This window comes from Papilio xuthus, unplaced genomic scaffold, assembly GCF_000836235.2.
Source record: "Papilio xuthus unplaced genomic scaffold, Pxut_1.1 DF826923.1, whole genome shotgun sequence".
NCBI lineage: Eukaryota > Metazoa > Arthropoda > Insecta > Lepidoptera > Papilionidae > Papilio > Papilio xuthus.
The window spans coordinates 378,578-404,529 of record NW_013531726.1 but is presented as its reverse complement, the minus strand read 5'-3'; the positions used below and the strand labels follow the sequence as shown (position 1 = coordinate 404,529).

The window sequence follows — 25,952 nt, the reverse complement described above, 5'->3', positions numbered from 1 at the left end:
AAAATATATTTTCATTTCGATATTGTTATTCATTCGACAATAAAAATGGAAAGATATTTTTTAATATTTTCCATAAAAACGCGTTGTTTTACGAAACGGCGTGTCAGTTACATTCAAAAAGCAATTAAACGTTTTCATTCCATTTAACATGGAAAGGAGAGATATTTTATAATATTAATAGTTAATAAACACGGACCTATTAAGCACAATTAAACTGTGTATGAAGCAAGATACAAGTCGAGTGGTGTAGAGTACTAAAACTTCACTAATTTTTTGTCTAGAAAATAAAATTCTTAAAAAAACTGAAATCAAGTAAAGGACGTATGTAATTTGTTTTTATAACTAGCGGTCGACCGCGACTCCGTCTGTCCGATATTAAAAAAAAACATAAATAGTAGCCTATGTGTTCTTTCAGATTATATTCTATATGTATGCCAAAGTTCATCGAGATCCGTTCAGCCGTTCTAGAGATATCTTCAAACAAACATCCATCTAAACATTCGCATTTACAATATTAGTAAGAACGTCTAGCGATCAGTCAGTATACTAAAACTCTGACGGTTTTAGTACTGCTGATAAATCTTAATTTTATTTGTTTTCTAATAATGCTACACAATAAGAAAAAGGTACAGTGCACTTATCTATAATGTCCGTGTAATTGTGTGGGTGCTGCCATCTTGTGGCTAAATTGGTTTCAACTGAAGGGACCCCCGTCAGTGCGGTGACTACTCGTGACAGGGGACAGCTTCTCTATCTCTAATTAATTAGGAATTAAATTAAATTAGTAGGGAACAATTACTCTCTGGAACAGACTTAAAGAAGATAACATTATAACAAAGAAAAATGTGAGAGCTTTGATTATATATCTATACTAACTGCCGCCCGCGACTCCGTCCCGGAACAAAATTGATTATAAAATTTTCATAAAAATCGGTTAAGACGTTTCGAAAGAGTAATTAACATTGAAAGGTGAGAATTTTTATGTAAGATGTTTTTATTAAAATATAGTAAAAGTGTTTTGTATAAATATAGGTAATCTGGTGCTTTTAAACCAGAACAATACTATAGTATTAGTAACTAGCTGTCGTCCGCGACTCCGTCCGCGTGGATATATAAAAAAACTTAATTAGTGTAGCCTATGTGTTCTTTCAAACTTAATCGAGATCCGTTCAGCCGTTCTAAAGATATCTTCAAACACGCATTCGCATTTATAATATTAGTAAGTTAAATAAAAAGCAGCTCTTCGAGGCATAAATTGGATCTCCTGGCTCTAAGCTACCTTCTCACCAATTTTCAGCCATATCAGTAAGGCCGTTCTTGAGTTATAAATAGTGTAAACAACACGACTTTCTTTTATAATAGTAATGAAAACATAACATTTGTTTGCAAAATATAACTTATATTTGAATAGGCTCTCAGCTGGTTGCATATCTTTAATAATAGTCAATCTAGCGCTTTTGTAACAATACCATCATCCGGAGAACAATCGCGGCACGCCAGTGGGGGCACAGGGATAGTGGCATGGGGGCACAGACAACGGTAGCAATAACAGTGCCCCCACACTCACAACTAATGCTATTTCGAATAGACAATAGCTTCATTATAATAACAATAACTTGCACTCTATATTGCAAATATTATATGAACTTAATAGATTAAAGAACGTTAATTTTAAATCTTACTTATATTATAAATGCGAATGTTTGGATGGATGTTTGTTTGAAAGTATCTCCAGAACGATACAACGGATCTTGATGATATTTGCCATAGACGTAGAACATAGCCTGGAATAACACATAGGCTATTTTCTAAGTTTTATTTTTAAAAACGAGCTGGCGGAGTCGCTGGCGACAGCTAGTGGTACAATAACGAACAAAAGTGTTTTAAGTCATATTTAATTCTTTATAAAACCTTGTCTATTTTTTAGACTTATGAAGGGTTCATTGCCTTCGGTTAGAATTTATGTCAGATTTGTGTGCAAAAGAGTTATGAAATAGGATTAACAATGATAACTGTCTTTGTATATCTCAGTTGTAATAAACATCAGAGAAATCCGTTCCATTTACAAAAATAGAATATTGAATGCATGATATATTTATGAAACGGTTATTGAGGAAATAGTTGAGGTGTAAAGTATATAGGAAGATATTCCCGCGGGAGAGCGAGCAATAACGGAAATTGCAGCGCGGGATACAATAGTTGAACTACATAGTATATCAAAGTATATACTAACTGTTTATTTATACTTCAATTTTATTTATAAATGCGAATGTTTAGATGGACGGATGTTTGTTTGAGTATCTTCAGAAAGACTCAACGGATCTCGATGATTTTTTTTTTATATCATAAGGTGGCAAACGAGCGAGCGGCCACCTGAAATCGCTGAAGTAGCGAAGTGACCGTTGCCTACCTTTCATCGACGGAGGAGAGGATGCACAGGAAGAAAATATTTTCCCTTTCCATGCATCCTCTCATCCGGATAGTCCACTTCCACTTCCCATCCTTTCCTTATAAGAAAAGGGTGGGGAAGGGAAAGAGGACTAAATTAGGCCTTTTGTCTGGAATTAGTCTGGAAGAACACATCGGCTACTTTTCAAAATTCAACGCAGATACAATCACGGGTGACGACTGGTATATTATATATATTGCTATTTGCTACCATCGTCTGCGTATACTCGTCACTTAGTCACCTTGTCACCTTACTCTCTTCTGTCTCGCCTCTTATTCCTTTTTTTATTATATTTTATTAATAGGTCTGTATGTTTGTTGCAGGGCTGCTATCATGGGACTCTGGAGAGCACCAGGTGGATCTGGAGAAGGAGCTGGCCACCCTCGCGGAGCAGGCACCCGAGGGGGAAGAGGCCAGATATGGTAAGTGACACAGGGTGTTTATTAAATAATTACCACTATTTGTTTTTTTTATCGTTAACCATATTCTAGTATAATTTGGACTTATTAATAAAATAACGATTTTTTAACATATTTTTTGATGATAAAATTAAGATTATTGTCAATAAGTTATAGAACATACTGTATACATGATTCTACTCTGAAATGAGTATCTTAGAATATTAATAATTTCAAAGTTAAAAATTTAATAATAATCAAAACTTATCAATAAATAAGATTTATTTTTCTACATATAAAAGTCAGACAAAAAAAGTTAATAATTCAGAGATTTCAATTTCTAATTCCATCTGTAAAATTTCTTATTCCAAAAACTTGTGATATTACTTTTCCTTTTGTTCATAAAACTTTCAACTTTGGGGCAACATCTTTGCCTTCGTGTATCAATATTTAAGTTCACACGAGAACAGTAAATTTGTTCCACGGGGCGTCGCTTCGTGAAAACTTAATCAAGCGGATAAAGTTACCCTTTTCATGTGTCTTTTGAAAAACTTTAGCTAAATTTTGTTGTACCTTATTCTGAACACAGAATCAAATATAACCTATTTAGAAGAGCCAATAGCCTAATAGTTAGTACGGATTTCCGATCAGGTGATCTGGGGTTCTGGGACACAAGCATAGCTTAGTTGGAATGATAAAAGAGATATTAGTAAATTTAAAAAAAATGCTAAAACTAAAAAGATACATTCTGTAGAATACTTTCTACAAAAACATATTATTTAAGTATTGTTCTATTGTCATTTGTGATTCGAAAAACATCTTTGCTAGCTCTTAAACTATAAAATATAAGCAATAAAGCAATTTTTTTCTCTGTTATTAGTTCTACGTCTTTCTGTTTTCTCGGTAGATAATGTCTATATATTAAACATTTTCCTTTTTTTTTTATTTAAATATTCAATTATAAAAATTGATATATATTTTTTTTATATCATAACTTGGCAAACGAGCGAGCGGCCACCTGAAATCGCTGAAATAGCGAAGTGACCCTTGCCCATAGACATACGCAATGCATATGCGTTGCCTACCTTTAATCGACGGAGGAGAGGATGCACAGAAAGAAAATATTTTCCCTTTCCATGCATCCTCTCATCCGGAAAGTCCACTTCAACTTCCCATCCTTTCCTTAAAAGAAAAGGGTGGGAAGGGAAAGAGGACTAAATTAGGCCTCCGGGACGCAAATATTTAATATTTAAATAAATTCCATGAACTATTTTATTCCTCTTTATAAAACTAATAATGAAACTAATTTTCTGGAATCCTAAGTAACGCAACGAAAGTTCAATTACTTTCAGTTCGTAAATAAATTCTTGTTTACTTTATTTTGATAAGCGTGAAGTAATTAAAATCAATCGACATATTTCTATGAAAAACTAATTGATCTTAAAGAGACCTCTAACGGCTTCACCCGCAAACTTTATCACAATTCTATATTACCAGCCTATCTTATTCAATGAGTTGGCGTAATGTTATGCTTATTTAGTGTATACCCTTAAAAAAACATTATGTCAACTGTAAAATGTAATTTACAAAATACTAGCTTTCGCCCGCGACTCCGGCCGTAAATAAAAAAAATAGAAAGTAGCCGATTGTCAGACCTACTAAATATGCATATAAAATTTCATCAAAATCAGGCAAGCCGTTTTGGAGGTCCTAGGTAACTTCGTAACACGAGAATTTTATATATAAGATTAAAGAACATATTTTTTAAAGCAAGGATTTTTTCCATTAAAAACCACGTTTATTACTCTAACAAACAAAATTATAAGCCAACTTCTCACAAAGTAAGACTCTCTAATTAAAGTAACGCGGCGGTTACTTTAAGCAACCCTCAGGGTGGATGCCGATTTTAAGACCATCTTTTGTAAGACACGTAATTTATTTAGCTCTCGAGCCTGGTCTTTATAAGGTTTTAAGGTAAAGTTGTTTATTAAGATTGTTGTCTGTGAAAATTATCTTGTAATTTGATAACATTCTTCACAAAGAAACATATTTTGTCTCGTATTTTTCAACGAGAATAAAAGGGATAACACTAATTACCTAAATGACTAAGGTTGGCTGACTGGCGTCCGTGCGGATGGAGTCACACGCAACAACTTTTCATATGAAATAACATTTTCTGGTATAGTTCCATTCAAAGATATGTGTGAAGTCAACCAACGCGCACTTAGCCAGCGTGGTTGACTATGGCCTATTCACCCTTAACTTAGGCTCCGAGCCCCTCGGTGGAGACGTATACTGAGCTGATGATGATGATAGTTCCATTTCTAAGAAATGTAATTATTAAATTCTACTTTTTGACTAAAACGCACAGATAACTTTTAATTTTAATTATGTCTGTACATAGCACAACTTATCTACATTGTCACTACATAACAAAGACGTACATACTAATATAATAAAAGTGTAAATAAAATTACATAGTACAAGATTCTTCCATTTTCCCCTCTCTCATCCAATTAGATGTTGCCTCGGCGCTCGATCAATCTATCCCACCCTGTTATTAGGCGTGACGTAGCAATTCCTAACCTTTCCCCTAATCTTAGTAGAAACCTTTGGCATTTGCTCAAGGCCGATAGAGCTGTACAACACTTTATTGAACGAATGACATGCGTTTATTGCTTACGTTCAGATAAAATGTAATTCTTTTAATTAATTCTAGATCATCATCATCATCATCATCAGCTCACTATACGTCCCCACCGAGGGGCTCGGAGCCTACCCTAAGTTAAGGGTGATTAGGCCATAGTCAACCACGCTGGCCAAAAGCGGGTTGGTTGACTTCACACATATCTTTGAATTTCTTCTCAGATATGTGCAGGTTGCATCACGATGTTTTCCTTCACCGTAAGAACGTCGGATAAATGTACATATGTAAATCGGAATTCGAAAAACACATTGGTACATGGCGGGATTCGAACCCAGGACCTGCAGATTGCAAGTCAAGTGCTTGACCACTGAGCCATCGACGCTCATTTTCTAGATATAGTCAAGTACACTTAACATTCACAGCCTTTTTGAAGTTCTTTTTGTTTCTTCTATGATGTTCTAAAATTTATAAGACATCGTATAGTGCCAGTATTAATAAGGAAATGTTTTTTTTTTAATTTTAGAAAAAAATTGCGTCTGTCCATTAGCCGCAATGAATACCTCGATGTTCCAGCTGGTCTTTTGCCCGCTCATCTTATGAAAAAAGTCGTATAATTTTAACGTCGTATACGATTTCTGTTTTCTTATGGTCTAAAAACCGTTTAAAACTTTTTTTGCAATTGCTTATGTCTATGGGCAGCGGTCGCTTCGCTATATCAGGGATTTCAGGTGGCCGTTCGCTCATTTGCCACCTTATGATGAAAAAAAAACTTTCTAATAGACATTAGTATAGTCAAAAAGTTGTCGCCCGCGACTCCGTCCGCGCGGAATTAAAAAAAACATTGTTAGTAGTCTATGTGTTCATCCAGACTATGTTCTATATGTATGCCAAATTTAATTGAGATCCGTTCAGCCGTTCTGGAGATAACTTCATCCATGCAAATATTCGCATTTATAATATAAGTAAGATAATTTATTAAACTAATTTACTATTCAAAAACAATTATAAAACATTTTAAGAACATAATGTTACTTAGTTTTATCATTTTCAAAGCCTACATATTAAATTATACGTATAAAGTACCTATAGAGGTTGTTTATGAAGTTTCTGGAAGGTTTACCAGCTATGAAGGTTTATCACAGTTTCTACTCGACTGAGCGATCCCATTCAGAATAAATGGTTTCAGTTAGGCGGTCGATTTACTCCCGAAATGTACATAAACTTGGCCAATTATAGGCAAAAGCAAATGTTGGGTCAAATGTTTTATTGACTCATAAAGTTTATAGTTATACGAAGTTCCTTATATAAAGTTGTGTTTTTAAATAGCAAGTATATTAATAGAAATTTTATCATCTCGATAGAGGTTAAACCAACATAGTCATGACCTTTAAATACTACCATAAGACACACATGTCAAACATTTTTGCTATGTTTTCGTGCAATAAATATATGTAATTCAGTTCTAATTTTCAAAAATTAAAATCTTTGAAATGAATGGACTGGCTATAAGGCGTAGATTTTGTGCCTATTCGATTTTCGGCATTGTGGCGCTGGTGGTAGCGGTTTGTAACGGTGGTGTGGATTGGAACTAATAACATAGATAGAATTAAATGTCACGTTTAAATTGGAACGAAGCAAAATCTGTAATTAAATTTTTTTAGCAAGAAGTACGTCAGATATATTCATCTCTCTCGCACTTTAGATTTTCCGCGTGTGTGAGTGAGAGAGAATATTATCAAATTGCCATAATTCCATTAAACAGTATTAAGCTTATTATATAAAAGAGTTGATAAAACTCTACGGCCCTTTGTTTAAACTTTTATTTACATCGTTAACAAAAGTTGTCTGTTTTTACTTTGGGTCTATGTTATCGGGATTATATTTAATCCCTTTGATAAAGTATATAAAATGGCTGATGAGTATGTAATATATAGACATATAAAATTAGATCAAACATATAGTAAATGAGGACAATTTAGTATGATACTTAAACAAAGTACGCATTAAGAACTACATACATCAGTCTTCGTACTTGGTATTCTTAGTCCCCACTTAGGGCTTTAGTGCCTACCCAATTTAGGTGTATGCAGTAAGCCACGCTGGACCAGTGCGGGTTAACTTCACACATATCTTTGAATTTCTTCCCAGATATGTGCACCACGATGTTTTCCTTCACACTAGGAAAGTCGGATAAATGTACATATGTAAATCGAATATTGAACCCAGGACTTGTACAAGTCAAGTGCTTAACCACTGAGCCACCTACGCTCCCGTCTATACGTATGCGTGTTACAAACTCAATTTTAATTTGATACAGTTTCTATTCACGTTTCTAATTAGGTCATAAACGACACGAATATTTTGAATAACATTTTAACGTCGGCACGCAAAGGTTATAATAACCTATATTATTGTGTTAACTATTTAACAGTTTGTTATTCATTCAATGCCAATTGTAACAAAAGTTAACCGCTAAATCGTAAACATAGCTAGCTGTCACCCGCGACTCCTTCCGCCCGGAATTAAAACAATAGGTAGCTTAGTTTCTTCCAGACTATGTTCTCAACTATGCCAAATTTCATCGGGATCCATTCAGCCGTTCTATACCTTTTAATAATCATTTATCCATCCAAACATTCGCATTTATAATATCAGTAAGAAGTAAATATAAAAACAATTGAAAGCAGAATATGCATGTGACAAATCGAATATGGTAACCAAAGATGCTGGCTGGATGTCATGTCATATACTTGGATGTTTGTTAGAAGGTATCTCCGGAACGGCACAACGGATTTTGATGAAATTTAAAACAGATGTAGAACATAGTCTGGAAGAACTCAACATGGCTATTATTTTTTTTAATCCCTCGCAGATGTAGTCGCGGGCGACAACTACTTTCTTGTAAAAATACAAATATTGAAAATTAAAAGATATTTTGGCTAAATATTGCTAGTATTTACATAATTTAATTACTAAAATTTGCTGACAAACACAGTTTTCAATTTCAATGTTCAAAGCTTTCAATAGGAAAATTCCATTAAAAGTTTAAATTTCCAGTTAATTTAAACTGTAACATTGTCATTTCATTTAAGGGTACTTTTAAAATGAATATACTAATATTATACAGAAGAAAGATTTGTATTTTTTAAACTAATATTAAAAATAAATAAAATGAAAAAAGCACGGATAAAATAGAATCTTACTAACTGCCGCAGTAACAGTCTATAAGATTTCCCACTCAAAGTATCACTTACAACTCTGAGTACAACTTTAAAACCTTAAGAAAACGCTTAAATCTACTATCTAATTATAGTTTCATAAAAACTTTACATACATTTATATAAACTGTTACTCTTGTACTTACGATAACAACTTGTGATACTCTTCACATAAAAGGGCGTTTTTTACCCCTCAAGTTATTAGGCTAGACACCCCTCAAGGTCAGCCCTATTATCTCCAGTACGAGGGGGCGCGAACTAATAAAATTAATCTTGAAGTATACTTCAGTTCGCTTCATTAATCAAGGATGTCAATTTCTTAACATAATTTATGATTTTAATAAAAACGATGTTCTTGAAACGATCTTTTATTTTTGAAATTATACTTATGAAGAAAAGATACATAATATTCTAATCAGGTTAATTTAAATAATGAAATGATTCATATAAAACTGGTAAAATAAATCTAATACTCGTTTTATCGATTAAATATACAACTTTTAGGTCCTTACCGTGGGTTTATGAGACCAACATGTCAAACTCGTCACCTCTGTCATTATCTTTCACAAAACCCAGATGACAATTTTTCAACGGGGATATTGGTCTCAGAAACCCACGGTTAAGCATTTATGAATTTATATTAAAAAATTAAGATTAATTTAGAAGACTATTTAGAAATTACTAAAACTTTATAATACTTGAGTTAGGACATAGAAATAGTCAAATGGCATTCAAGATTTAACAATTAAGGATATTAAAGCTAGACTCTAACCTAACATTTACGTTTGCAGGAGAGCGACTGATTCAATACGCATCAGAGAACCTGGTGACAGAGATCCTGATACACCCTCAGATGAACACGCTGATGCAGTGCATGCGCAACCTGCTCAGCTCTTTCACACGGCACCGACACCTGGTGCATGCTGGTTATACCTTCGCCGGGAACGGCTCCTGGATTATGCAGGTACGATGACGTCACAATAACAAAAGATAGGGAACGATACAACTCACACCTCATGACGTCATTACTCGGCGGCAGCGGACTTAGTCGGGATATGCCATCGCGGGGAAAAGGGTCATGGATAACATCCAAGCTGAACTGGCTGATAACGTCATCAGAACAATAGATAAACGATAGAAAATAGGTAGTAGGCAACGCATATGCAATTGCGTATGTGTATGGGCAGCGGTCGCTTCGCTATTTCAGCGATTTCAGGTCGCCGCTTGCTCGTTTGCCATCTTTATGATAAATTATAAAAAAAACACAATGTTTGCGATCACCGTAAAAACTCCATATATATGAAGTTTGGTAGATTTCATTTGATTAAATGATCATATACATCAAGGTTTTTTAGTAAGATCTTAATGGTCCACTTAACATTGGAGACACCTCACATTGGTTTATTATACATGAAAGTCGGTCGATGTTTAACGATCAGTCGATTACTACACTACTGCTTTTCTCGTCTCTCTTTTTTACCTCATTAGTATAACATTGTGAAACTCTACTTTTCCATCCATCCAGATTCTAGACCTCTTATTTCGCTCGAGAGACTCTACAAGTTAGAGAATTTCATATTTCTTAGTCAACTCGACATTTTATTCGAACCACTTGAGACGGATCTTAAAGGAAAAAGAAATTTATAAGAAAAATATTACATGTTAAGGTATACTTAAGATATTCAAGTAGCAATTAACGATGAATAACATTCTATGTAGAATGAACTACCGTTAAAGCAGGGATGTATTTAAAACTAATTTATGTATATTGAATTAAAATAACATTCCTTTCGATATTTAAAAGTATGTTTCCCCTTGAGCTGATCGGTCTTCTATGTTTACAATCGGTCTAAAGGGAAACAAATTGCAACGGGAAAAACAATTAAAAAAATAACTTTAAAAATAAGTCAGTTAGAAAAAAACTGAAAATATCTGAGCGAATAATTAGGATTCAGTCTTTATTCTTACAGATATTTTTTATTTATATAATGATAAGTAAAGACGACGGAATATGTAAGGATGGAAGAGCGTTAGGATTAAGATGAATTTTGGAATATTATGTTATATAATAAAAAGATAAAATGAAAATATTAAATAGAATTATTAGAAATAAGGAGAAAAGCACGCACTGTTACAAGAATATATTTACAACTGATGGTTTTAAAATAAAGAAAAAGGAAGAAAAAACATATAAAGTTCTAAATTCAAAAATATAACAATTATGAATAAAAATATGTAAAAAGTTCCGTATCTGTCGGCAACAATAAGTGTATTTTTATTCAAAAAATAACGTCCTTTTTCTCATAAACTTCTTTAAAACGATACTTTTTCACACTATTTATACTAAATCCCGACACAAGTTGACTCTCAAAGCTACAATACATCCAAGCCGCGCTCGTTCACAGAACAAAAATAAAAAAAGAACTCGCTCCATTCCACGTTTAAAATTTTATTTTATTTCATTCTCTTCAACAATAAACAATGTCCGTTCTCTGCGACCGTTTGAAGTTATTCATTTATTCTTCGCAATTCAAGTCGTCGTTTGTTTGTACAATTTACAGTTTGCGTTTGCAAATGAAGCAATGAATGTTGAATAGATAATGTCATCGTATAGTTAAATGTAAAGAAATAATTTCTCAAGTTTACAATGTAGAGGTTTTTTTTTAATTCTGTCACTTTAATTACATTAACGCCACAAGCTCACGTCACTCGCCGCCATTTTTAATTTCCAAACGTCAAACGAATATCTGTATAATTTGTCATATTTTATCTCTCACTTAATGACATATAAATATTCTAGTAATGGTTTAAAAAAAAACTTTAAATAAAGTACATTTATAACATGTAACAAAACAAATCAAATCTCAAATCTTATATCCAATTGTATTTAACAGAGATAGACGCTAACAACAACATTTACTTATCTTTCCCTTCCCACCCTTTTCTTATAAGGAAAAGATAAGAAAGGGGAAGTGGATTTTACGAAGTTGACGCATGGGAAGGAGAAATATTCCATTTATGTGCCCTTTCCCGTCGATTAAAGCGACGCGTTTGCAATTTCGGGTGTCTATGGACAGCGGTTACTTCACTAATTCGACGAATTTAAGTGACATAATATTTAAAAAAAAAATCTTTTGTTTCAGGACGGGACATTCTCCCTCGCTGATTTTACTGACGCTTACCAAGAGAATGAAGTACAGCGCGTGATTCGCGCCTACGAGAATTCCATATCGATAACTATTCACTGCGCTGCCGCCGGTGATTGGGCCAAGCTGCCGCAGATGCCCTTTGTCAAGCACTGCAAGATTACAGTAAACCCCACTGATATACTCGACTCTGGCTCTAAAGCCATCAAGGATTTTACTAGTAAGTACAAAGCCCCTAAAACTATTTAATCTTACTTTTTATGCACAATGTTTTTATGTAAAAATGCTATTAAATTAAAAATAATTATAGTGCAAAAGGCTGTGTAGACTCTTTAATGAGCAAACTTAGTAAGTCTTTGTTAAGAACGTTCTGGAAGCGAATGTTCATGCCGGCGCAAAATAATCTTTTGATAGTACGCTTATTAAAAAAATAAATTCCAGCTTGATACTTTTACGCGTTCTAGAGAAAAAGGGTCTTGAAAGACAGACGCTCGGACAACAATGTGATCCTATAAAGGTTCCGTTATTTTCACTGATAGAAATTGGTTTGTAAGTACAGTGGGGACCCACCCTTAGTCTGTACCGACTTTACCTACTTGTAGAACTTTGACGTCGCTGTTCGCGTATGTTGAAGTTCGCAAAACACCGCATGACTAACTATCCAATGCGGTACCAAACTTATAATTGCTTTTACTATACGGGTTGGGATTATGAAACAATTTTCAACACTTTATCATAATTTCTCGAATATATGGAGATTTTCGTCTTCATCTTACTAATATAAATGCGAATATTTGGATGAATGGATGTATGTTCGAAGGTATCGCCGGATCCCGCTAAAGGTATAGCTTTAGAATATAGTCTGGAAGAACTCAGGCTACTAATTAAGTTTTTTTAATCCCGCACGGACGGAGTCTTGGGTGACAGCTATTTGTTATAATTTTTAATTCACAATTTACGAAGCGTTTGTCTTTTTAATTATTTATGGCCAGTAATTACTTTTTAATCATAAACATGAGAAAACTCACCAATTAATTGCTTGATCATCGAAAACCTTCACCAGTATGTAAAATAATTAAAAATTAATTAACCTCAACTTTTAATTAAGCTTCACCTAAATAACCTCTCTAATGTATATACTCAAGGACACAGGGCTATAGGGTTGGCGATCGACCTAGTACTAGGGCTACCCACCGCTTAATTAACGACCTGACCTGACATTTCTAAACTAATAGCATCCCTAGCTACTTATATAGGTCGCCTAGATTAAAATTTGCCTACGCTTCGTAGACCACATGAATAAATCTTATTAAAATATCAACGTTTATGTCCCCTCACTAATCAATCTGACACTTGACCTGATAACGAAAACTCGCCATTCGCTTTATTTGATTCTAACTAATGTCTAAAACTACAAATTATTTTTAGAACTGCACAAAATACACCGTAATAATAAAGTGTCATCCTGTATTTTTTCCTACAAAGTGACTGCAAACTGTCTTTCCATACATCTCAATCAGTCGTAATATCAGATCTCACTCCCTTATACATCCTCCTTCACACAATCCATACTTTCTCCGATCTTCCTTTACTTTCGTAGCAAAGTGAACTTTTATATTGAATAGTAAAAGTAAATTGCAAAATCTCAAAGACGTATGTTCAACGAAGTTTAAAGTTAAATCACATTCAGTTCAATCAAGTGGAGCGCTTTTGATTGCATCGCTCGAGTGAAGAATATGAAAGTTCAATAGAAATTCTACGAGATGCAAAATAAAAGGTTTTTATCTTCTATTTGATATATTTTGTTCATATAGAGTCAATATCTATCTATCTATCTATCTACACAGCCATTAGACGCCCACTGCTGGGCATAGGCCTCCCCCAAAGATCGCCACGATGACCGGTCTTGTGCCACCCGCATCCAGGACGCTCCCGCAACTTTGACCAGGTCATCGGTCCATCTTAGAGTCAATATACGTAATACATATTCCCTATAATGATTTGAACGAAGATTTGGATTAGTGTTTTACCTTTTTCAATGTATTATGTAAATTAAATCTTAAATTCTATTTAAAAACGAATAACTTTAAATAAAAACACAAGTTAAGTTTAGCAAGACGATAGAGTACTTGAAATAGTAGAATTATTAATTATTTTTGTTACATTTATCATTTTTATCGCTAACCATCGCCATCTTCTAATAGCCAATTGAAATCCAAAACAAAACATTAACCCCTTTCGATTATTTCTTTTTAACTTCAGTCTTTGTACCGCAGTAACAAAGTTTTGAGAACGGAATTATGAAATAACAGAACAATACGCCATTGTGCTGCGGCGCGTTGAATGGAATATAATTCGAGTTCCGTCGAGAGATCTTTTATTAAAGCTGTTTGAAACAAAGTGCAATTATCCCCCATACATCAACTTAGCGATAAAATTAGTTGGTTTTAATATTACAGTTCATCTGAGAATTAGTTATCGACAGAAGAATTTTAATATCAATATTAGTATTGTCTTTATTCAGAAAATTATTGATATTTTCAATTACACATTAAAATTATGAATGTCATACTATTTTAAATAAACGTTAGTTATTCTAAAGTTAATTTCTGAGACCAAAATCCCCGTTAAAACATGTCGTTATCCCTCTCTTTATATTTGATAAAACAGAGATAAGATTATGTTGTCAACAGAGTTTTTAGTCTCAGAAACCAACGATTAGAGTCGCAAGCGACGTACAAATATAATACAAAAGACGTATGCAGCTTTGTTTCATATTTTTTAGTGATAGTTTCCTATAGATATTATTCGAGTCGAGTTGAGAGAAGTGAGATATTGTTATTTGAGAGTATAAGAGATATCTTCGCATCACTTTTTGGGGAATTTTCAATCAAAAAATTATAAATCTTTGACATGTTTTAACTGTATTATGTGTTGCAGCTTACCTGGAACCTTACATAGTGCCAGCAAGCCTCGAGCAGCTGCTGGTCTCAAGCGATGTGGTTGGAAACATCCGTTTCAGCCACCCCACACTGTACGTCTTCCCCGGAGGACAGGGCGATGCTGCGCTCTTCGGAATTAATGGATTCAACATGTTAGGTAATAAATTTTAAATACGTACAATATACGAGAATCGATATCAAGAATTAATTAGTTGGAGATAGCAGCGGATCCCCGATTTTTATCTGGCGAAGTTGACTTAGTTGTTGGTTCTGATGAAGAACAAACCACATGATTTTTTTTGTTTATATCATAAGGTGGCAAACGAGTGAGCGGTCACCTGAAATCGCTGAAATAGCGAAGTGACCGTTGCCCATAGACATACACAATTGCATATGCGTTGCCTACCTTTAATCGACGGAGGAGAGGATGCACAGTAAGAAAATATTTTCCCTTCCCATGCGTCCTCTCATCTGGAAAGTCCACTTCCACTTCCCATCCTTTCCTTATAAGAAAAAGGGTGGGAAGGGAAAGATGACTATATTAGGCCTCCGGGACGAAAAAGGCCATCAGACGAAACGCAGAATTGCTTCCACTTGACGCGTGTCTTCTATGTGGTCGTGGTATTTCACCGGGCGAGCCGGGACTATTCGTGCGAAGATGTTAAAGCTCGCTCTACCACTGTTAAGAATTTATGTCAATCCATGTATTGGAACATTGATTGAATAGCAATCTACTGTAGTATACGTATACAGCACAAAAATTGCAAGTTTAATAATTTCAGAATTCTACTGATTGACAAATACATTTCTTTGAAGAGATGACGAAAAAAATATTTTAGCTTAGTTACTCCTTTACTTGTTATAAATATTAGCGTAAAAGACTTATATAAGTATAAAGGCAAATATCTTTGGCAATACAAATAAAAAAATATATCGTGTCACTTAACAGCCCGCCTTCTCTGACCTCGACTGGCTCTCGATACTTGGCCCGCAGCCAAATCCAATACTGCGTTGACAAAAAGATCTCTCAGTCTGACCCTTAGCTGCCGAGCGATGGACATTTAATAATTCAATAGCTAAGCTCTTACTGAATTTCTTGTAATCATTGTATTTAAGACATGCATTGAGAATGTGACTAGTCGATAAATCTTGCTAAGCTTTCATCTGATATTAAAAATTAAAACATGAACTTAAAAAGATTTAATTATTTTCCAGAAATTTTTTTTTCGACTAGTAGTACATTTTTTAAAAGAGTCAAGCTACAGACAAAATAATGTATGAACCTAGTCAATTAGCTTTTGACATTTTTGTCCCCTTTTTTTATTCATAAAAAAGATAGGCAACATGTTGAACAAAACCGCCATTAGCTCAAGATGGAATAAAAAAAACATCTCAGTTGCTGCGGACACTGGCTGGCAAAAAGCCAAGAACATCTTGTAAAAAAAAATAAACCCTCCGTCTGCAGAATGAAATTACGAGAACACTAACATTATCTGAAATGTTACGGAGGGAACTTTTTCATATTAAATACCGCTCTGTGTACAAAACTTCCTCGGGGCATATTTTAATTAATGAAAACTATGAAAGTTGCCTCACAATTTACTCGTTACACTAAAAGCGGGTTGTAATTACAATTTCTCAGAGCACTCATTTACACGCTCACAAAATGTTAATTATTAAACAATAAAATAACCAAGACATTGTGGATAATCATAATATTGTAACGGTTAGTTTATAAACTAACTTAACAAACAAGCAAGTGGTCTTGAGAAAAGGCGAGAAAAATAGATTTACAACTGTTCAAGTCTTTAAATAAATTATACAGGCTGTCCCAAAAGGTTACGTACATAGGAAGGGGTATGATAGGGGTGGTCACAAGGGTCACCAGAAAAATAAAATAAAAATTCCCCTCTGGGTATTAAAAAAAATGGCATTTTTTAAAAACTTAAAAATGTTACACCTTCTGGGGCAATTTAAATTTTCTTTAAAATCTTTGTTAGTTGTATTGTTTTTTTTTTATTTCATATTGATAAAGGGTTATTGACGATAACATAATAGCTTTTTTTTTAAATGTAGTAATATTTGTAGGTCATTGGTTACAACATTTTTATTTTTCTGGTGACCCTTGTGACCACCACTATCATCCCCCTTCCTATGTACGTAGCCTTTTGAGACAACCTGTATATTAAGAAATATATTATATTATATACTCCAGAAAATATATTAAGTTTTATCGTTTAAATAAAAATCCAAACAAACAATTTGCTCTTTGTAAAAACGAATAGCGCATCCGATTCTATTTAATTTTATTATTTATTTCTGTAACGCCATTTTGAATCTGATTTTATGTTAAATTTTTATTTGCATCCCATTGGTTATATCCATTAAGGTATATACTGAAAGATAGAAAGATACGGTGTAATTTAACAATGTGTTGTTGAACATTTCAGTGGATGGTGGGTTCTCGCGTAAGGCGTGCTGGTGGGATTTCGCCCGGCACTTGGACCGGCTGGACGCTGTGCTGCTGACGCGGCTGAATAACTGCTCGGCTGCCGGCATGGCTGCCGTACTGCGCCGCAAGGCTACCGCCAATGTGTACCCTCAGATTGGACACTTCTTCTGCAACCTAGAAGTAAGTACAATATGCTCTTACAACTTAGCAGACTGGGTAGGGTTAACTTACGCTGAATATATGAAAGAAGTAACTATCCATAGGAGTTAAATTATATACTGTAACTTTTCAAACATATTTTATATTAATTCCAGGAGCGACGAGCTGTGACAAGTCCCGATGGTGACAAGGACACCGATCCCCTACTTGTGTCCCTTTTGCAAGAGGGATCCGACATGATGGCAGACCTACGACATATTAATCTGAAACCTCAACACTGCTACCGAAGCCCCGAACCCATCAACTTGTACCATAAAGTTGGTCATGGTAAGTCGTGTTGTCGCATGAAATATTTCTAACACTTTTAAGTGATTGCACAAATGTGCAATATCTTATTTCTACTTCCTAAAAATTATCGTATTTCTATTACAAATTTACTTCATTTTTTTATGTTAAAATTAGCAGATTTTTTTAAATTTATTAATCACTCCAACTAAGCTCTTGACTTGTGCTAGGATATGGTTTACGACAATAGTCGAATGGCGGGATTCGAACCCCCGACCTCGAGGTAGGAAATCCGTACCCTTAACCATTAGGCTATTTTCTCTCGCTTACTGAAAAAAATAAGAAACATATTTCTTGTTCCCAGGTACTCTCGACATGTACGTACTGAATCCGTCCAAGGACTCAAAACACGTTCGTGAATTCCTGAAACGATGGCACAGTAGCGAACAAAAGTTGTTCGAAGGCGCTAGTGTGTCAGGACAATTTAACTTTCCCATTCCTAATCTAGTGTCGATATGTGCTTTACTCGTGTGGCGTCCTGCTAACCCTGATGATACGATAACTAGAATAATGTTCCCCGGTTCTACGCCTCAACATAAAATATTCGAAGGTCTCGAAAAGTTAAAACACTTGGAGATACTTCAGCATCCCACGTGCACCGGCCGCCAATTAGCGACTGCCGCCGCGCCGGCACCCGCTCCTGTTGCAGCTCCCACCGCACCTACGGTAGTGTCCGCGATCAAAACGAAACAAGTAAAAAGTAAAGAAAGAAGTATTATCACAGAAACGAAGCCAAAAGACGAAAAAATACACGAAACTGAACAGACAAAAATTAAGACAATCAAAGATGGTATTGATTCTAAAAACTTAATTGACAATAAATTATTAAATGAATTGGTCGATGGCGAAGATAAAAAAATTGAATCGGTTTTGCAAGAAGCAATTGCTGCAAGAATGGATTCTAAATTAGATGACAAATTCGCACAATACGAAAGCACTGTTGTTGATGGCTTACCGAAAAAGAGGGACACTAAAAAGAAAGAAAAGCCCATAGATAAAAAGGCTAAACGAACTGATGATAATAAAGAGTCAATAACAAAAACGGCTGAACTTAAGAAAGTGGAAACCGAAGCGAAAATAAAACCCGATAGTAAGAAAAAATCGGAATTAAAAGCAAAGCCTGAAACGCCAAGTACAGTCATCAAAGGTAAAATTAGTCACAGAACAACTCAAAAGAAGGTAACGTCCGCAATAAGCGATAAACGCACCGCTTTGGACGACAAAAAGTCTCCTCCTACCACACCGAAGAAATCGATTGAATCTAAGTCAATTACGAATATTATAAGCAAAGAAAAAATGAAAGGTAAGAGTAGACGACAAAGTCCAATTACTACACCTGCCAAAAGTGTAAAAGAAGCCAGCAACCGTAGAGTTGTCGAATCTAAGTACAAACAATCATCTCCTAAGAGAGATATTCCTCAAAAACCTTCCGATAAAAAGGAAATGAAACCGAAGCGCGAACCTATTTCTCGACGTCCAAGGCCGCTTGGCTCTCCTATAAAGGGTTTAAAGTCTATGAAAAGCCCCACAAAAGCTGTCAAGGCAACTAAAAGCGATACTGCGAAATTGAAGGGGCTACAGAGAGTAAATTATGAAGATATATTAAAAGACGCTAAAAAATCAGATGAAGATACATCTAAATCACTTGACGACATAAAACAACAAGAACTGGATGAAAGAGAGGAACAGGAAATTGTAAGAGAAATAGAAGCTGTATTTAATAGAGATAGCGAAGCTGAAGAAAAAATAGAATATGTTGGGCGTTCAGATATAGAAAAGATTACATGCCTCATAGACGACACAAAAACGGACGTGCCTCCTGACACTGAGTTTGAAGAGGAATATTTAATAATAGAAAAGGAAGAAGTTGATCAATATACCGAAGATTCTATTGTAGAACAGGAGCTTAGTCCAGAAAAAGACGCAGATCTAATAAAGCATATAAAAGACAAAGAGGAATCTGAAAAGAAAAAAGAGGATTTAACTGGCCAAGATAAAATAACATCAAAAATAGAAACAGAGAAAATAACTAAGGAGGAAGTTAAGCATGATTCAAAAGAACATTCAGAAAGTTTAGAGGAAAAACAAGATATTAGCAGTGAAAAGAAGACAACAGATAGTAAAAGCGGACTTTTGAAAGCCAAGGACTCGCTAGATCTTAATATTGTACAAGAGTCACAACCAGATGAAAAAATTTCCACTACGGTGGAATCAGGGGCCACCACGGCGCCTACTCTGCCTGAAGATGAACGTATAACATTAGACGAAATAAAAGAAGATCAGCATGTTGAAGAAAAGCATATTAGAGAAGAAACCAAGGAAATACATGTGCCCCGACCATTTATTGATAGTAAACCACCAGTATCTGAAAGAATTCCCATAAAGGAACCGCAACCAGGTCCTCTCCGAGACGTTGTAAAAACGCCCGATGAAGTTGCTGACCTTCCCTTGCACGAAGAGGTAGACTACAGAACATATGAAGAAAAGAAAACGCCGATTGAAGAAAATGTGTTTAAACAAAAGACAGATGTAGATATACAGAAAGACTTAAAAGTTCCTAAAGATCTTCCAATTAAAGACGCATTGTCTAGAACAATACAGGATGATGTTGTCATTAAGACGATTGAACGTCCGTCTCACCCTGAAGTTGTTACTGTGACCCCGGGCTCAGCGCCAGAGTCCCCGATGTATCATGATCAAACAAAAGTTCCAATGATTCCTGGAAAAGATTTGGAACCAGTCAAGGAATACGATGATAATGAATATATGTACGGCCAGTACACGGAACAGTTACGAGAAACTCATATTACAACCTTGGATTCACCAATAAAAGACGAAATAATAACTATCGATGATACTCAAACAGTACCAGAAAAAATACCTTCAATACCTGAAGATGTGGAAAAAGAAATTGAGGAAGAACATAAGTTAGAAACATTGGAAAAACCTTCCCTTAGTCCTAAGGATGTGGAGCGGATAGTAGCTGACGTAGCACAAGTCCTTAAATCAGATAAAAGCCTAGATGAACTAATAGCAGAAAAATCACCCATATTTCGAAAATCTCCAGAAGGTTTTAAGAAATTCGACGATGTACATAGTAAAGAAATATCTCCAATGAGATCACTTACATCTGAAGAAGTTAGTGACGTATCAGACAAAACGGTGTTGAGCGATGAAAAGAAAATGAAACGTGACTCAAAACTTGATACAGAAGAAATAAGTACTCTTATGGAAAGTGAAGTAAGAAAACCACAACTTAAACAACAAAAACTAGAGAATGGCGAAGTTCAAAAACATTTGAGTGACATCACTGATGAGAAACAAGAAAAACGATTGAGTATAACATTAGATTCCGCTAAAACTTTAGAGAAGTTAGAGGAAAAAATAGCAGATTTGAAAAAGAAAGAAGAAAGCACCCAAAAAGAGCTACAATCAAAAGAAGGTATTGTAGAGAGAAAAGAATCACAAGTAGTAACCACCATCGATTCACATTTAATGAGTGAAGATAAAAAATCAGAGTTTCTTCTCAAAGAAGTTTTTGAAGAAGAACTTTCTTCTGAGAAGGTGACTGACTTTGATAAAAAATCTGAAGACAGAGACATAACCGAACAGGACAAAAAAGTTCTCTTAACACCGACATCGTTAGAAATCCCATCAGAAACTGAAGAGAGGGTCAGCTCGGAAACAAGTTTAGAATTGAAAGAAAAACCAAAAATATTCGATTCACGCGACGATCAAAAAATGGATGTCAGCGAAGAAATTTTATCATTAAGTAATATCGTTTCTGACAAACTTGACGAAAAGCAAGTAGGTTTAGAAAAAGATAGTATTGTACAAGAATATTATGATAAAGTGATACCTTTTGATGGAGGTACTACTTTTGATGATTTAGATGATATAAAGAATTACACCGAAAAGTTACATATGGTTACACAAAAATCTGTTATGACAGAGAAGAAAATGCTTGGGTTGGTTGAAGATATGGAACACGATTACAATGTTCGGAGTTACAAAGAAATTTCTCAGCCTATCAAAACTGACAATGAATCTTTAAAAATAGTTCTCAAAGATCTAATTACATATGGAGAACCTGAATGCATTGAAACAGTTAAAGATTGTGTAATTACGACAAAACATGTTACAGTGCAAAGAAATATTGTAACTAAGATAATCAAAACAAAGTACAGCAATAAGAATGGGTTGTTAGTAAAGTTGAAGACCTTAAAAACAACAGTCACTAAAGACCAACAACCGGATGGATCTTATAAAACTAATGTTGAAACTGATATATATATCTCCGATATTATTTCTGTGACAGATAAAGTCGAGAGAACTCCTATAAATGAATTATGTGAAAGTATTATAGACGATGTGATATCATCTATAACTCATACAGATGGTGCTAGTCGAATAATAAACGAAAAAGAGGCGGAGAATTTACGAAAAGAACTTGTTCAGATTAGTGAACCTGAAGAATACGAAATAAGTGGTATTAAAACAATTACTAAAAATAATATAACGATTTACCGAACTATTATGACTAAAATAACAAAAACTATGTATTACCATGAAAAAGTTGCTACTTTTAAAGTTATGATAACTACGTCAACTACAGTCATCGATAAAACTCCAGAGGGCTCGACAAGTTCAAAACACGAACAAAGTATAGCAATAGCAGATATAAATAAAGAATTAGAGGAACTTAAAGGTATTCTAATACAGAACAACGAAAATAGAAAATATGAAAGTTTTCTACCAATAGACGAACCACAGGTATCAGAAACTAAAGAAATGACCTTTGTTACAAAAAATACAATAACAATAAGGCAAAAAATAATAACAACGACGGTGAAACAAGCATTTATGCATATGAGTCAAAAAGTCTTCAAGTGGACGATAACAGAAGTCAAAACTGATGAATATCCAAATGGCTCGGCAGTAACAAAACGAAGACAGCACATTTCTTACCTTCAAACATCTACCGAAGAAAGAAAAATACAAACATCAATAAGTCCACAAACTAAAAAACTTAAAGAACCTACAAAAACTGAGGTATATGAGAAAAAAGAAAGCCCTGTAGATAAGATGAACAAGCTTGAACCACCAGTTTCTACTGCAACTGATCAAAAACAAAGTATTAACGAACTGATTAAAAATAAAATAGCAAGCAATCTTGACATAGCTACAACGGTTGGAAAACCAATTCTAAGTGCGGTTGATGAAGTACCGGCTGTTGACAAACTTGAAAAATATCAAACGACAAGTCCTGTTGATAAGATAGAAAAGGTTGAAATACCAGTTCTGACAGCAGTTGATAAAAAACCAACTGTTGGCAAACTTGAGAAAGACAAAACGCCAAGCCCTGTTGATAAAATGGACAAGGCTGAAATACCAGTTCCAACTGTAGTCGACGAAAAACCGACTGTTGACAAACTTGAGAAAGATAAAACGCCAAGCCCTGTTGATAAGATGGACAGGGTTGAAATACCAGATCTGACAGCAGTTGGTGAAAAACCAACTGTTGGCAATCTTGAGAAAGACAAAACGCCAAGCCCTGTTGATAAAATGGACAAGGCTGAATTACCAGTTCCAACTGTAGTCGACGAAAAACCGCCTGTTGACAAACTTGAGAAAGAAAAAACGCCAAGCCCTGTTGATAAAATGGACAAGGTGGAAAAACCGATTCAGACTGCAATTGATGAAATACCAACTGTTGACATACTTGAGAAAGATAAAACGCCAAGCCCAGTTGATAAGATGGACAGGGTTGAAATATCAGGTCTGACAGCAGTTGATAAAAAACCAACTGATGACAAACTTGAGAAAGAGAAAACGCCTAGCCCTGTTGATAAGATGGACAAGGTTGAAATACTCGATCTGACAGCAGTTGATGAAAAACCAACTGTTGGCAAACTAGAGAAAGACAAAACGCCAAGCCCTGTTGATAAAATGGACAAGGCTGAAATACCAGTTCCAACTGTAGTCGACGAAAAACCGACTGTTGACAAACTTGAGAAAGGTAAAACGCCAAGCCCTGTTGATAAAATGGACAAGGTGGAAAAACCGATTCAGACTGCAGTTGACGAAATACCAACTGTTGACAAACTTGAGAAAGATAAAACGCCAAGTCCTGTTGATAAAATGGACAGGGCTGAAATACCAGTTCCAACTGCAGTTGATGAAATACGAACTGTTGACAAACTTGAGGAAGACAAAACGCCAAGCCCAGTTGATAAGATGGACAGGGTTGAAATACTCGATCTGACAGCAGTTGATGAAAAACCAACTGTTGGCAAACTTGAGAAAGACAAAACGCCAAGCCCTGTCGATAAAATGGACAAGGCTGAATTACCAGTTCCAACTGTAGTCGACGAAAAACCGCCTGTTGACAAACTTGAGAAAGAAAAAACGCCAAGCCCTGTTGATAAAATGGACAAGGTGGAAAAACCGATTCAGACTGCAATTGATGAAATACCAACTGTTGACATACTTGAGAAAGATAAAACGCCAAGCCCAGTTGATAAGATGGACAGGGTTGAAATATCAGGTCTGACAGCAGTTGATAAAAAACCAACTGATGACAAACTTGAGAAAGAGAAAACGCCTAGCCCTGTTGATAAGATGGACAAGGTTGAAATACCAGTTCCAACAGTATTTGATGAAAAACCAACTGTTGACAAACTTGAGAAAGATAAAACGCCAAGCCCTGTTGATAAAATGGACAAGGCTGAAATACCAATTCTGACTGCAGTCGATGAAAAATCACCTGTTGAAAAACTTGAGAAAGAGAAAACGCCAAGCCCTGATGATAAGATGGACAAGGTGGAAAAACCGATTCAGACTGCAGTTGATGAAATACCAACTGTTGACAAACTTGAGAAAGATAAAACGCCAAGCCCTGATGATAAAATGGACAAGGCTGAAATACCAGTTCCAACTGTAGTCGACGAAAAACCGACTGTTGACAAACTTGAGAAAGGTAAAACGCCAAGTCCTGTTGATAAAATGGACAAGGCTGAAATACCAGTTCCAACTGCAGTTGATGAAATACGAACTGTTGACAAACTTGAGGAAGACAAAATGCCAAGCCCAGTTGATAAGATGGACAGGGTTGAAATACTCGATCTGACAGCAATTGATGAAAAACCAACTGTTGACAAACTTGAGGAAGACAAAACGCCAAGCCCTGTTGATAAGATGGACAGGGTTGAAATACTCGATCTGACAGCAGTTGATGAAAAACCAACTGTTGGCAAACTTGAGAAAGACAAAACGCCAAGCCCTCTTGATAAAATGGACAAGGCTGAAATACCAGTTCCAACTGTAGTCGACGAAAAACCGACTGTTGACAAACTTGAGAAAGGTAAAACGCCAAGCCCTGTTGATAAAATGGACAAGGTTGAAATACTCGATCTGACAGCAGTTGATGAAATACCAACTGTTGACAAACTTGAGAAAGATAAAACGCCAAGTCCTGTTGATAAAATGGACAAGGCTGAAATACCAGTTCCAACTGTAGTCGACGAAAAACCGACTGTTGACAAACTTGAGAAAGATAAAACGCCAAGCCCTGTTGATAAAATGGACAAGGTGGAAAAACCGATTCTGACTGCAGTTGATAAAATACCAACTGTTGACAAACTTGAGAAAGATAAAACGCCTAGCCCTGATGATAAAATGGACAATGCTGAAATACCAGTTCCAACAGTATTTGATGAAAAACCAATTGTAGACAAACTCGAGAAAAAGAAAACGCCTAGCCCTGATGATAAGATGGACAAGGCTGAAATACCAATTCTGACTGCAGTCGATGAAAAATCACCTGTTGAAAAACTTGAGAAAGATAAAACGCCAAGCCCTGTTGATAAAATGGACAAGGTGGAAAAACCGATTCTGACTGCAGTTGATGAAATACCAACTGTTGACAAACTTGAGAAAGATAAAACGCCTAGCCCTGTTGATAAGATGGACAAGGATGAAAAACCAGTTCTTACTGCAGTCGATGAAAAACCAACTGTTGACAAACTTGAGGAAGACAAAACGCCAAGCCCAGTTGATAAGATGGACAAGGATGAAAAACCAGTTCTTACTGCAGTCGATGAAAAACCAACTGTTGACAAACTTGAGAAAGAGAAAACGCCAAGTCCTGTAGATAGGATGGACAAGGCTGAAATACCAGTTCCAACTGCAGTTGAT

At 35.3% G+C, this 25,952-nt stretch overlaps 1 protein-coding gene across 1 annotated transcript in view; it reads left to right on the top strand.

Annotated features, from left to right (window-relative positions):
- The window catches only part of LOC106122352 (microtubule-associated protein futsch), a 105,069-nt gene that overhangs the window by 52,968 nt on the left and 26,149 nt on the right, over positions 1-25,952 (top strand). The window contains exons 2-8 of the mRNA XM_013318292.1: positions 2,773-2,871; positions 9,504-9,676; positions 11,856-12,078; positions 14,799-14,957; positions 17,251-17,432; positions 17,567-17,738; positions 18,061-23,618. Coding sequence (XP_013173746.1) covers positions 2,773-2,871; positions 9,504-9,676; positions 11,856-12,078; positions 14,799-14,957; positions 17,251-17,432; positions 17,567-17,738; positions 18,061-23,618 — 6,566 coding nt within the window. The remainder of the gene's footprint in view (positions 1-2,772; positions 2,872-9,503; positions 9,677-11,855; positions 12,079-14,798; positions 14,958-17,250; positions 17,433-17,566; positions 17,739-18,060; positions 23,619-25,952) is intronic.